Here is a 15,117-nt window from a genome sequence, read left to right as displayed (position 1 = left end):
ACAAGAAAATTGTTTTTATTTTAAAAGGGCTCATAGTTAAGAGATTGCCTTGAGTCTAAGAAGAAACTTTGGACTTTTGAAGAATATTAAAACTGTTGAAGTTAAAAGACTATGGAATGTTTGAAGATGGACTAACAGATGTATTTTTGAAATATGAGATTAAAACAAGACAAGGTGTCATGGTAAAATGTTATTATTTAAAGTGATGTGTTTGAGTGGTGGGGTTGTGATGCTTTATCTTGTCAACTTGACAGGTTTAGAATCACCATGGTAACAGGTAACAAATGCCTCTTAGTATGTCTGGGGGGGGGGGGTGTTTCCAGAAAGATTTAATTTAGGGAGGAAGCCTATCTGAATGTGAATGGCACCATCTCAAGCTCCAGCCAGAACTCATCTCTCCCTATCTAATTGTGACACAATGGATTATGCCACCTCATGCCCCCGTAACCATGACTCCCCTTCATCTTGGACTACACCCTCAAATACGAGCCAAAACAAATCCTGAAGTTGCTTTGTCAGGTTTTTATTTTAGCAATAACAAAAGTAACTAATATAGTGTTCTTGGCAGTCTTCTTGAAGGGTAACAAGGAAAAGACTACCTAAGAGGTTACCTTTTGTAACAGGAAGCTCCTAGGTATAGACAGCATTCCACACAACGCTTTCTACAAACTGCGAGCTGCCAGTGTCATCCAGAGGATGAATTATAGACAGTTCCCCCATACTTTCTTTAATCATGACTATAAGAGATGAAGTGGCTAATGCATGACCTGCAGCACCCTGGTTGCTGTCCTCTTGTTATACCTAGGATTCAATGTCTTCCAAACAAGTCTCTTAGGTCAGGCCATGCAATCCATTAATGTCTGTTTATGGGACACTTTACAAACCTCTCCTTAAAAACATGTGAAAACCTAGTTGTGAAATGGGTAATGTGTCTGCACAGAACAGAAAAAGACAAAGAAAGACTTAAGTGTTAACACCATGACTTACATGTCTAGTGGTATAGGTCTATCAGGATAATTTTCTCTGCCCAGAGGACTCCAAAGGTATTTCTTTCCCCAACAAGAGGCAAATTCTTGTGAGCAGCAAGATTTAAAAGTTGGGACATAATGATGGTTCCTAAGTTCTCTCTTCACACTCACTCTAGATTAACCACTAGCTGACTGGTTCCTGTAACAAAATCATTCCTCTTCTCCTTAGAATCTTTGCACCTGACACTTCCTCCATCTGGAACACTCTAACATCCAGTCTCACATATTGCTTTCTCCTTGTCACAATACTATCAGTCCAATTACTCCCCACCGGAGCCCTGACCACTCAATGACATTTTTTGATTTTTTTAAAATCTTACACGTGTGAATATTTGCCTGCATGTATGCATATGCACCACATACCTACTTGGTACCTATCTGCAGGGGCCAGAAGAGGGCACTGGATCCCCTGGAACTGGAAGTACAGACAGTTGTAAGTCATTATGTGGGTGCTAGGAAAACCTAGGTTCCTCGGAGGGTGGGGTGGGGTGGGGTGGGGTGGGGTGGGGGTGGGGAGGTGGGAGGATGGGGGGGTGGCAGTGGTGGCGGCTGCGCACGCCTTTAATCCCAGCACTCAGGAGGCAGAGGCAGGAGGATCTCTGTGAGTTCGAGGCCAGCCTGGTCTACAAGCGAGTTCCAGGAAAGGCGCAAAGCTACACAGAGAAACCCTGTCTCGAAAAACAACAACAAAAACAAACAAACAAACAAACCAACCAACCAACCTAGGTTCCTATGCAAGAGCAGCAAGTGCTCTTAACCACAGAGCCGGCTCATCAGCCCCCCAACCGCCCAATCTAACACCAGCATTCCCTTACCCTCAGTCACTTCTGTGCTGTCTCTTCCATCACCCCGATTATTCAAAGGCTTTAGCATTCTCTGATCCTCTCTTGCTCACTAACTTCTAGAACTCAGTTTAGGAGGAAATTCTGTGACTTCTCACTTGTCAATTTTATAATGCTGGGATCTCAGCATAAATTCCAATATGGGGCACACTCAGGAAAGGAGTTTCCCTCTTCCCTCCACTGAAAAACCAAGAAGCTTCCTCTTCCTGGTATAAAGGTCCAGTCTCTGCAGTTATACCCCAGCGGTCAAAAAGCACTCTGCTCAGGGCACTCACCAGGCTATGTTGGCAGTGGGGCCAAGGCCAACCAACCCAAGGAGTCAAAGAACTATGAAGGCAGCCAGGAGGAGGGTTCAACCAAACCAGGTCCCTCAAAGAGACCGCAGGAGGACTCCACTGGCATCGTGAGGTAGGAGTATGTGATGGTTAATACTGATTGTCAGCTGGACAGGATAAAATCACAATCTATAGGAGACAAGATCTATAACCACGCAGGAGACAAAACTCTATGCAAGTCTGCAAGGAGTTTCTAAACTGGGTTAGTTTATGCTGTAAGACCCATCCTAAGTGTGGGCTGTACCAGTCTGTGGGCTGGGGACCAAACAAAAGGAGAAGGCAAGCCGGACACCGGCACTCCTCTCTCTGCCTCCTGACTCAGGCTGCACTGTGACTGGCGGCTTCATGCTCTTCTGCCATGCTTTAAGGAGGAGGGAGGGTTTGTTTTCCATCATAGTCTGAGGCACCCCCAGCTGGCTTGTGACTTATCTTGTCACGGCAAGGAGAAAGGTGACAGATAACACAGGGGCTTCAAGTATGACGGTGGAAGCTCTGGAGAAGGGAAGCAGGAACCACAAACACTGAGGGTCTTGGCCCGGGGACACCATATTCGCCCAAATCCCACCCACCTCTGCCTGATACATGCTGCCCACCACCCGCCCCTCCCCTCCCCGGCTGTTTCATTTCCTCTCAGAAACTTTTGTTTTGGTTTGATAGTTGCTGCTGGGCCTCTGGGAGGATTCTGAGTTTTGTTTCTCTTCTTGTTTCTAGGATACCTGAGCTGGCTCCTAGAGCGAGCAAGAGCAGCAGGAACAAGTTTAGGAGCTGAGGGTGGTGCTCGGCAAAGGAGGGGGGAGAGTCTGCCTGCACTCTCATAGACGTTAGTGGTTCCCATGGACCCTAAGAGCACAACAGTGAGCACCACCACCACCACCACCACCACCACCACCACCACCACCACCACCACCGAGAACCAAAGCTGAAGCCGACATTTGCAAAGAGAGAAACCAAAATCCTAAGAAATGCACAGGTCAGAGAACAGCTTGGGAATTTTTCCTAGGCTTAGCCAAAGCCAAGCACACTCAGGAAATCTCCTGAGAGACACCATACCCAGCCCAGGAGGGTCCCCAGGCAGCACACTGGGTTGCAAGTGTCTGTAAAGATAAGCACACAGTCCAAAGCTCTAGGCCTCCAGAGGTGTAAGGGGCAGAGTTCCATATTTTCTAAGGCCTTGACGCAGGGCTCAGCATACTAGAGGTAGCACCCCAAGTTTTCTGCACAGACTCTATCTAGCCCCAGCCCCACTTCCAACAAGAAGGGACCTGGTTTTCCCTGGCAGGGGCAGGCAGAGAATGAGTGGAATTCCCCTGGGGCAGTCAGCACTAGGTTATTTAGCAGGGCAGGCCTTTCATCCAGTCACCTGGGGGAGGGGTGTCCAGTCTTTCCCAGGCTAAGCCATTGCAGCAACCTGCATTAGGTCCTGACTATGGACACTAAACACCACAGGACCCCTTAGGAGAGACATCCAACTCAGAACCCAGATGCAGCAGTGTCCCTGCCACAGACTCATCTGTCATAAACTCAAATGGCAGGCAGGCAGTTTGGAGAAAAAGCACAAAGTCTGATCTTCCCCCTCTGCGCCACTGAAGAGCCAGCGCTCCATGGTCAGGCTGCTTGGACTTAACCCCAATATCGACAGTGACAATGTGATGTTGAACCAACTGCTTCACCTGACTCTCACTTTCCTCCCCTGACTATGGAGTCGGTAACATACCAACCTCAAGCTCTTTTGCTCAGATGCTCCCCTGCCTCAGTCTCTCGGGTTCTAAGTACCACACAGCAGTGCACCCTACTTACGGAGTCTCTGGTCTAAAGCTGATCGTGGTGATGGCTGCAAAGCTCTAAAAAATTACTCAGATTCATTGAGTTGGAGCTTTATTTTGCTAGGAATCAAAACAAAGGCCTTGAGAATAGGCAAACACTCTGCCAGTGAGCTCTATCCCAGCCCTGAGTTAGGTATTTTAAACATCACAATAGGGCCATTAAAAATTACTAGAAGATAGTATTAAAATGGTGCTGGGGTGGGCCAATGGTGCAGTGGGCAATGAATCTGTCTAGGGATCAGAGATGGTGCTGGGATTACAGAGATGGCTCAGCAGTTAGGAGCACTGGCTACTCTTCCAGAGGACCAGGATTTGATTCCTAGCACCCACATGGTGGCTCACAACTGTCTATAACTCCAGTCCCAGGGTACCTGATGTCCTCTTCTGGCCTCCATGGCCACCGGGCATGCACATGGTTCACAGAGTGTAGGTGGAACACTCACACACATAAAATAAAAAGTTTTTTAAGAAAGATGCTGTTGGAAACCCTGTATAAGAAAAGTCCCTATCTGCTTGTATGGATAGGAAGGAATGGTAAGATGCCCAAATACCAATCAGTACAGGGCACAGCAAGGACCATACCCAGTAAAAGAGTTTTTACTTAGACTGCATTTTCTTCACAGAAATGACATCGAAACATTAACATAGATGTATCTATCAGAAGATTCCAGAAACCTACTGTCCTCCTCAACTGCTTTAGCATACTTATAATCAACATTCTTCTCCCAAGGCTAAGGGATGTCCCAGAAAAGAGTGGAAAGACCGGAGGAGCCTGAGGCAGTGGATGACTTCAAGGAACCTGGTTTCTGGATACAACATGGCAACTGTAATGTGAGCACAGCTGTGGCTGCATTCACAAGATCTGAGTAAGTTCAAGCCAGACAAAATCCTAGCATGGCAGGTACGGAGAGGGCGGAAGCGGTGAGGTGGGTTCAAAGCCCCACTCCTAACTGAGGACCTATCAGCATTTGACAGCTGCTGGGGTGGGGGGGATCCATTTTCTTTAACAGTATACCCTCTGGTAGGCTGACCACACCCAAAGACAGGCCCCACACCCAAGAGTAGTTAGGCAACACAAATTTGACTTCATGAGTCTTTGAAGAGGGAGACAGGAGACAGAAGGGAGGGAGGCGGAGAAGAAAGGGGCGGGGCACAAAGTTGGACAGATAAGAAAGTGGAGTGGACAGGGAGTAGTAGGGCAAGGGAGTGAATATGATCAAGATATATTATATGAAATTCTCAAAGGATTAATAAAATGTTACAAAAAAAAAAAAAAGCTTTCATGCAACAAGATCTTTGAAAAGCACTTACCCAGCAGGGTAGGCAACTAAACCTGACCGGGGATCACAAGCAAGTCCTCTGCCTCCAGATACTGTTATTCCCAGCACCTTCTCCAAGGTCACCTGTTAGAGCCAAACAGAGAAGTGACTTGTTATAGACACAGCAGGGCTGAGAGGGAGGTGGTAACAGCACCTCCAACACCTCTGCAACACTGTTCTCCCCACAACCTTAACTTCAGGAAAATGAGCCCATGACTTCTTCAGACTTTGTTTCGACCAAAAGCCTCCTGATCCTATGAGAAAGTCCAGCAGTGAGTGTCACCTGCACTTAACAGACTCCACGTGGAGTTGCCATGGAACAGAAAATGAAAGGTTAAAGTACAGGTTCACGGCCAAAGAGGACCAAGCATTCTCTCAATGCAAGAAGACACTAAAGCTAAGCTAGAGACTAGGATCTGGGGTCTATGGGATTCATGTGAGGTCAATGACCTTCAAGCCTTTGCAGGCCACTGTGCTCTACCTACCAACAGTCAGAAGAATGTTAGGTATCAATTAGGTAACTTGGACATCCTTGATCTTTGCATCCCATCACATGCTAGCCCTCCATCAGAGGACTCCACCTCTTCACGTCTGCCAGTTCATACTGTCTAAGAGTCTAGGACGCCAAAGCAGGGCTTAACGCTGTGTTTTGCGAATCACAGATGCTCAGGTTACTCTGATTATTGTTATTAAGTCACAACTCCCACAGAGATGAAAGGGAAGCCTGTGTAAAATGCTGGGAGAGTCTGAGAAGACATGACACATGAGATATTCACTACCTTCATCAATGGTGTTGCTGTCTTACGTTGTCTGCAGGCCACAGAACCCCCACTAAACGAACCTCAAATTAATTCATTGGTCTTATGTGGATGCAGTCATGTGAGATCCACACTGCCCTATAACCTCATAATCGTCACTCCATGGCACTCTGTCACAGTTTTTCTGGTTACTCCAGGTCCAGTCCCCTCCAGAGCTGTCTGTGCTTCCTGCATGAGCCTTCCCTCAGGGATGTCCTTGTTCTTCCTCGACTTAGGGTGAGGTGCTTCCGCATGTAAACAGAGTGTACTCTCCTATGAAAACTCTGCCCTGAAGAGCCCTGGAGGCCCAAGGAGTGGTGTAAACCAGAAATATAGGGCAAGTTAAGAGTCTACTGTGACAAGCCAGTTTCTATAGTGGGGAAGCCCAGAATCAACTGGAATAGTTTCTGGATATACCTTTTTTTTTTTTTTTAAACTGGCCTAAAGAGAGGAATTGTTAAAAGTACTTTTAGAGATCATGTTTAGATTCTTACCTCCAGAGGTCCTCTGACCACACACATTCACTGTGGCACATATGTGCACATACAATTAATAAACATAACAACACAATTAAACTCTTACCTCAAAAAGGCCATTTTATTTTTAATTAGGTGAGAAAGAAATGCCCTGTGGTTGATAAAGACTAAAATAAGTCTCCTAAGGTAGTACAGTTAAAACCTATAGTCCAGTACAGTCTAGTACAAAAGGCTGGGTTCAATCCCCACCAACTGAAAATAAAACAAAACAGGGGAAAATCTGAAAAAATGCACAGGTGTAATTACACATCTGTATTCTCAACACTTGGGAAGCTGAGATAGGAGGATTACTATGAGTTTGGGGCCAGTCAGAGAAATAGAGTGAGTTCTAGGCTAGCCTGGGCTAATGAGCTATCTTAAAAAGCAAAAAACAAAGCTGGGTGGTGGTAGTGTTGTTGTTGTTGTTGTTGTTGTTGTTGTTGTTGGTGGTGGTGGTGGTGGTACACGCCTTTAATCCCAGCACTTGGCAGGCAGAGGCAGGCAGATCTCTGTGAGTTGGAGGCCAGCCTGGTCTACAGAGTGAGTTCCAGGACAGGCTCCAAAAATTTAGAGAAACCTTGTCTCAAAAAAAAAAAAAAAAAAAGCAAACAAACAAACAAAAAACAGGCAAACAAAATTTTCTCAGAGAGTTCTCTAAGAGTCGTTAAGGCTTCTTAGGGATATAGGTGAAGAATTCCAACACGTGTTTACTCACCGGTAGCTGTGGTTTAGTTACAATACATCAGCCCAAGCACCCAACTGTTCACTTACCCATGGGCCCAGCTGAGGTACTACACCTAACATGACATAAGCTAAAGTTAGCCTGCCTATGCTAGACATTCTGGACAGTGACTCTGAGCTTCTCTTTCCATCCTTTGTCTCAGTCTATCGCCTCACTGGCAGTCACCGGGTACTGACGGCAGTACCTGATTGCAGAGCACAAACTCACCCAAGGGTCTATGGCTTTAGTATCCCAGATCAGGATCTTGGCACTGTGCCTTTAATTATCCCAGAGGAAGGGGTGTTCTGCAACATTCCTATTGTACTTTCTGCCTAAGACAGAGAAAAAAGAGGAGCCGAAAGCCACTATGTCCCACCAAGCACAGGAATATACCTCCAGTTCTCTTCAAACTAATGTAATTTGAAGCAAATCCTTCAAGTCAAATGTGTACAATCCCTTATCTCCCTATGGTTCAGTGTTGGTCCCAAAGAATCAGATCAAGCCTGCTGGTTCTCAGCTGCCGTTCCCTCTCATAGGAATGTGGGTAGGTGTTGTGTGGGTAGAGAATCCAGTTCTATAGAGAATCTTGAAATTAGTTTGCAATTTTCAACAAGGTAAAGCAAAAGGATTCAGTTTATGCAGACCCTAAGACCAGTTTCCATAGTAAAAAATAAGAAACATTTTTCCCTATGATCCATTCATAGTAAGAAACATGCTTTATATAGTGACCCAGTGCGTATGTAGTAGGTATGTGTGTATGTGTGTAGGTAAACAAAACTAAAGTACAACTTTCATAAAACAATATTTAATTACAGTATATTAATATACTTTCTATATACTCTAGTATATTCCTTTCCATTTCATTCATTAGTATATTTCCTTTTCACTTTATCAACTCCATGACCGACACATGGGTTGAAAGATTAAGTCTGGGAAGCCTGCCACACACCACTTCTTCCCGGCAGGCCTAGGCGAACCACCGAAATCTTTCTAGTTTGTCACTTCCCTCTCAGGGCTCTGCACAGCGGAGCGTACTTCCTGGCTAGGGATCCCACAAGCAGGAGTTTGCCTGGGCTGAAATCTTGGCTCATTTTCAAAGGGTTTCCGGGTTTGGGTTTTTCTGGCATTCTAAAGTAGTCATCTAAGGGAGGGAAGCAGTTTCCTGTGGCTCTCTGAAGGGAGGAGCAGAGGAAAACATTCAGGGGCATCAGCTGGTTTTTATTTTATGTCCTTAATTCAAACCAGCTTCCTGTTTGCAGGGAGGTTTGGAGCTAAGCTCCTCTCTCAAAGGATCTGAGGATCTCAAGTTCTTTTGAAGCCTTCAACAGTTACAACACTTCAATACAAAGGACTGCAAAATGACTCTCCCCACTGATAACCATTTCCCCTTTCCTCTATTCAAAAAGGTAGTAGAGCTCCCCCTGCTCTACAGAGTGGAGGTAAGCCTGGACACCAACGCCTAATGCACCAGAGTGCCATCAGTGGTGTGCAGGGGTGGATCTGCACCAGCTCATCAACACTGATATGCACAGCTTTTCCTACAGCCAGTAACAGTACTGGGAGTCTTAAGCCTCTCCGTGGTGGGAGTACTTCACCATGGCAATCAGCCTAGGATTTGCCCCCATTCTCAGGGACCCTGCAGTATAAACTAGTACGCCAGTGAGTTCCAGCGACGATCATCTTTCAGCTGAAATATGACTGTACCTCCCAAATGTTCTCCCAGCTTCAGGCCTGCTCCAGTCTTTTCTCAAAATGGCAGGTCAGACTGATTCCTTTCAACATAAATGAGATCATGTCATTATTCAAATCCTTCCAATGGCTCCTATTTCCCTTAAAGTCCAAATTCAAACACTTGACTTAAACTTAGAAAGTCCTAAGTCACTCAGCTTCTGGCTATTTCTCTAAGCTCACTTGCTATGCTCTCCCTTGGCCCCCTCTACCCAGCCACCTCGGTCTCCACAAGCACCGTAAGCAGCTCCGGTGGACTCCTTCATGTCTGCTATTCCTCGGAGTCAACAGCTCTTCCCTTAACATTCTCACGATGACCTACTCAGGCCTTTGCTCAGAGGCTGTCTCCCCAGAAAGGGCTTTGCAGACTCACTGTCATCGTTTCTGGCCTCTCTTCAGCTTCACCTCCTCATAGCACACACAGGCAGGTAAGACAACCATCTCAGCTCTGCCCAGGTGCTTCCTCATCGCACAGGAACCCTTGAGGGCAGGGTTTAGATTCCCATCACTTATTCATGTATCCTAAGCACTTAAAAAACTAATGTATGAATGTTTGCATACATGTATGTATGTGTAGAACATGCATGCCTGGTGCCTGAGGAGATCAGAAGAAGGCATCGGATCCCCTAGAACTGAAGTTACAGACAACTGTGAGCTGCCATGTGGGTGCTGAGAACTGAACCCAGCTCCTCTACAAGAGCACCAAGTGTTCTTAATCACTGAGCCATGTCTCCATCCCCATCTGCAGCACTAAACGACACCTCCCACATAAGAGGCACTTGATGGTGAGCCTACTACTACTGCACTGCCAGACTGCAGAGCATCAAGCTGCCTGCTAAATTCACATCTCTCTACCTGTTGACTAAGAGTAGCCCTCAGACCTCATAAGAGACATTTCTTTGTGCAGTGGATGGTGATTCACTCAGAACTAGCCAGGCGGTAGTGGTGCACACCTTTAATCCCAGCAGAAGGCAGGGACAGGTGGATCTCTGGGAGTTGGAGGCTAGCCTGGTCTACATAGAGAGTTCCAGGACAGCAGAGAGATCCTGTCTCAAGAAAAAAAGGAAAAAGAAAAAGAGCTGGGGATTTAGCTCAGTGGTAGAGCGCTTGCCTAGCAAGCGCAAGGCCCTGGGTTCAGTCCTCAGCACTGACCAAAAAAAAGAAAGAAAGAAACTCGGGGCTGGAGAGATGGCTCAGAGGTTAAGAGCACTGACTGCTCTTCCAGAGGTCCTGAGTTCAATTCCCAGCAACCACATGGTGGCTCACAACCATTTGTAATGAGATCTGGTGCCCTCTTCTGTGTACATGATAAATAAATAAATCTTAAAAAAAAAAAAAAAAAGAAAAGAAAAAGAAACTCACAACTAGTCAAAGTAGAGACAAAAAAACCAGTAGAGTTCTCAGCTACAAATGGTACCCCTAATATCATACACACTGGCCAAGACTAAGGGACCATCCTGAAACGAGGTGCAAAGATTTTTAGGAGCCAAAGGCTGGGAAAGATCAGAGCCAATGCTTCTGGACAGGACAGGACAGGATGACTGTGCATGAGCTCAGAGCAGCTGTGGTACCTACATAAGACCTGCCAAGATCAAGCCAGGCAACATTCCAGCCTGTGGGAAGAGGGAGTTATTGATGGTTAATGCTTCCGTGGGAGGGAATGTTAGGGTTGTGGGGTTTTTGTTTGTTTGTTGTTGTTGTTGTTGTTGAGATAGGGTCTCTCTACAGAGCCTTGGCTGTTCTGGAACTCACAATGTAGATCAGGCTAGCCTCACATTTAGAGATGCCTGCCTCTGCATCCTGAGAATCAATTTTCTTTAAGGGAGGTTCACATTTCAGTGGATGGCCCCATACCATAAGTATCCAAAACATGACTATGGATTATCAAAAAAGGGGGGTATGGAGAAATGGAGGATATATCTGGGAGGAGTCAGAGAGAGGACCAGGAGGGAGTGAATGAAATAAAAGAGGCACTTGCTAGATTTGATGAATTGTGGTCGTCTGGCCGTGGTTTCAGAAACAGCAAAGGGTCAGTCATGAAAAAGCCCAGAAAAATTGGGGTATTTCAGTTAATAGAGAGGTTCTACTCTAAAACTGGCTGTGCTCCATAGTTTTTTATTTGGTTTGGTTTTTATACCCCAACCAAAGCTCCCCTCCCCATCTACTGCACTCCCCTCCCCATCTACTGCACTCCCCTCCCCATCTACTGCACTCCCCTCCCCATCTACTGCACTCCCCATCTACTGCACTCCCCTCCCCATCTACTGCACTCCCCATCTACTGCACTCCCCATCTACTGCACTCCCCTCCCCATCTACTGCACTCCCCTCCCCATCTACTGCACTCCCCTCCCCATCTACTGCACTCCCCATCTACTGCACTCCCCATCTACTGCACTCCCCCTCCACTGTTTCTCTTCAGACACAGGCAGGTGTCCCAAGGTTATCAGCCAGCCATGGTGTATCAAGTTACAGTGAGACCAGACACCTCTACTTCTATTAAGAATGGATGAGGCGATACTGTAGGAGGTAGGGGTCCCAAAAGCAGGCAACACAGTCAGAGACAGCCCCTGCTCCCACTGTTAGGAATCTCACAGGAAGACCACATTACACAACTGTCACATGTGTGCAGAGTGCCCAGGTCAGTCCCATGCAGGCTCCCTGGTTGTTGGTTCAGTCTCTGTGAGCCCAGGGTAGTTAGTGCTATAGGTTTCTTGTGTTTTTGCTTTGTTTTATGTCAACCTAACAAGCAAGAATTATCTGGGAGGACGAAGCTCAATTGAGGAAATGCTTCCATCCGACTGTCCGTAGGCAAGCCTGTTGGACATTTCTTGATCAATGATTGATATAGAAGGGCCTGGCCCACTGTGGGTGGTACTATTCCTAGGCAGATGGTCCTATGTGTATAGAAAGCAAACTGAGCAAGCCAGTAAGTGGAGTTCCTCCATGACCTCTGCTTCAGTTCCTGCCTCTGAGTTCTTGCCCTAACTTCCCTCAATGATGAACTACAACTGAAAGTGAAATAAAAACCAACCCAGGCTGGGGAGAGGGCTTAGTGAATAAAAGAATGTGCTGCTAAGCCTAACAACTCGAGTTTGATCCCTGAGACCCACAACTGCATCAGAGTAAATCCACTGCTCTAGAAACATCATCCCTCAGAAGCAAAGACTCAAGAACAGAGGACCCACTGTACACCCTGCCATGATCTCCATATCCACAATGCTGTCTAATGCTGGAAGGGCACAATGTAAGAGCCTGAGCCAGCTCTTGCTTCAGCAGGTGGAGAGTGTTGAAATGGAGACAGCCTTTCCCAGCCCGAAACCAGTGCCATCTTTCCTCTGAAGCCAAGCTCCTGGAGGGCAGGGTTCTGTAGTAGCTGACACACCCACCACTCCCAGTGTGAACTAGACAGGTCATATCCTCAAGAGAGAAGGGGAGTAGGCAACATTTCCCTCACTCTAATAAGATAAAGGGGTAACTTTGTAAAAACTTACGAGGGACAGAGAGAGAATGAATAAAGTCTTGTGTTTAGGTGCCCTTCCGGCTCCGGTGAAGAGAAGTGGAGGAAACAAGTAGTTGAGAGGTGTAAGACTGCTCACTAATTCATACTAGATGAAACTGTACTTTGCAACTGCAACTTATGAGTAGGACCTGAAATCAATTTAGTAATGAACAACAGAACAAAATAGATCATGCAGAATCAAGTCACAAAGGAAAGTATATTAATGAGTGTTTGCAAAAGTTTGAATCCAAGAGCTGGAGAGATGGCTCGGCAGTTAAGAGCACTGGCTGCTCTTCCAGAGGTCCCAGGTTAAACTTCCAGCGCCCACAGAGTAGCTCACAACTGTCTTTAAGACCAGTTCCAGGAAATCTGATGCTTTCTTCTGACCTCCAAGAGTACTGCACACAAATGGTGTAGAGACATACATGTAGGCAAAAATACCATGAAATAAAATAAATCTTTTTTTGAATTTTAATTTTTTAACTTATGTGTCTGCGTGCAGGTGTGTGTGCATGAGTGCAGGTGTGTGTGCATGAGTGCAGGTGTGTGTGCATGAGTGCAGGTGTGTGTGCATGAGTGCAGGTGTGTGTGCATGAGTGCAGGTGTGTGTGCATGAGTGCAGGTGTGTGTGCATGAGTGCAGGTGTGTGTGCAAGAGTGCAGGTGTGTGTGCATGAGTGCAGGTGTGTGTGCATGAGTGCAGGTGTGTGTGCATGAGTGCAGGTGTGTGTGCAAGAGTGCAGGTGTGTGTGCATGAGTGCAGGTGTGTGTGCATGAGTGCAAGTGCCTGTTGAAGCCAGAGGTGTCAGATGGCCCTGGAATTGGAGTCACAGGTGGTTGTGAGTCCCCTGACATGGATGCTGGCAATCAAACTAGGGTTCTCTACAAGAGATCAGTGCTCTTAACTGTTGAGCCATCTCTCCAGCCACAAATGGTTTATCATTTATTTAATTTATTTATTTATTTATTTATTTATTTATTTATTTATTTATTTTTTTATGAGGCTGGAAGCCACTAGGATGCTATGGGGATCCTATCCACACTCCTCAAAACTATCAGGAAGGGTCTACCACAGAGTAATCCAGTGTCCTTGATAATGAAACTGGTGATATCTGGACAGGTCCACAGAAGGTGACCTGGCCTATGAAACAGAGTGGGGACTCGGAAGATCTTCAGTATTTAGACACGAGGTTTCCTTCAAGACTTTGAGGCTAGGCATTGTGATACACACAGAATTTATTTTATTCCATTTATTTATTTTGTGTGTACCATGGTGCACATACATCATTAAAAGGGAAACTTGGGGGAGTCTGTGCTCTCCCTCCACCATGGGAGTCCTAGGGCTCAATCCTGGCCATTAGGCTTAGCAGCAAGTGTCTATCTGCTAAGCCATCTTGCTGGTCTCCTCACGGGACTTTGACAGGTGAAAACACAGAAGGAATTCTCAGAGGAAATCATGCTCCAGAGAATTCTAAGTCTAGAAAGGTAGAATGCAAGGGGACCAGGAAGAATTTGCTCATCTAAGGTTGATCCAGGCTGGCCTTGATACTTGCTACATAGCACAGGCTGGCCTGATACTTGCTGCATAGCACAGGCTGGCCTGATACTTGCTGCACAGCACAGGCTGGCCTGATACTTGCTGCACAGCACAGGCTGGCCTGATACTTGCTGCACAGCACAGGCTGGCCTGATACTTGCGGCATAGCACAGGCTGGCCTGATACTTGCTGCATAGCACAGGCTGGCCTCAAACTCATGGCAATCCTCCTGCTTTTTAGCCTCTTGAGTTTTGGGGTCACAGGCATGTGCCACCATGTCTCCCTCTGAAAGGACCTTGAGTGCCAAACTAAGAGGGTAATTTTGTTTATTTGTTTTTTGTTTTTTTTTTGTTTTTTCTTTTGGTTGTTGTTTTTTGTTTTTTGAGACAGGGTTTCTCTGTGTAGCTTTGCGCCTTTCCTGAAACTCCGCTTTGTAAACCAGGCTGGCCTCTAACTCACAGTGATCCTCCTGCCTCTGCCTCCCAAGTGCTGGGATTCTTTAATTGCCACCACCACCCGGCTTTGAGGGTAATCTTTAGGTCCTGGGAGACCATAGGAGGAATCCAATCAAAGCTCCAACACAAACCTACACAGGAGACAGTTCTGAGGCTGCCAGAATAGCTCAGGTGAGAAGAAATGAAATTTAGACAAGCATAAAGACAGTTCCAGGCGAACAGAAATAACATCCAAAAGCCACAAAGCAAATAAAACTGGCAATAAATGAGCACTGTGCAACTGTGGAGGAAAACAAAACACAACTCTGAACCTCAGAAATAGCAAAGTAAAGCAGTGTCATGGTCAAAAGCAGGACCCGGGTCTACACAGGGGCAGGGCATTATTCTGTCGTTGGGGTACTGGGGTATTTAGGAGGAACCACAGAGCACTCCATTCAGCAACATAAGCAGGACGAATGCTTGGAGAGCTAGGACTAGAAATATTCTTGTTGTGGTAAGAGTTCACAACAAGACAGGG

At 46.3% G+C, this 15,117-nt stretch overlaps 1 protein-coding gene across 3 annotated transcripts in view; it reads right to left on the bottom strand.

Moving 5' to 3' along the window:
• Positions 1-15,117, bottom strand: part of Mapkbp1 (mitogen-activated protein kinase binding protein 1) — a 54,734-nt gene that overhangs the window by 23,026 nt on the left and 16,591 nt on the right. For all 3 annotated transcript variants that reach the window (XM_036184462.1, XM_036184460.1, XM_036184461.1), the window contains exon 2: positions 5,340-5,431. In XM_036184462.1, coding sequence (XP_036040355.1) covers positions 5,340-5,431 — 92 coding nt within the window. The remainder of the gene's footprint in view (positions 1-5,339; positions 5,432-15,117) is intronic.

This window comes from Onychomys torridus, chromosome 4 (genome assembly GCF_903995425.1).
Source record: "Onychomys torridus chromosome 4, mOncTor1.1, whole genome shotgun sequence".
Taxonomy (NCBI): Eukaryota; Metazoa; Chordata; class Mammalia; order Rodentia; family Cricetidae; genus Onychomys; species Onychomys torridus.
The sequence above is the reverse complement of the archived record's forward strand: the minus strand, read 5'-3'. Positions and strand labels throughout refer to the sequence as shown.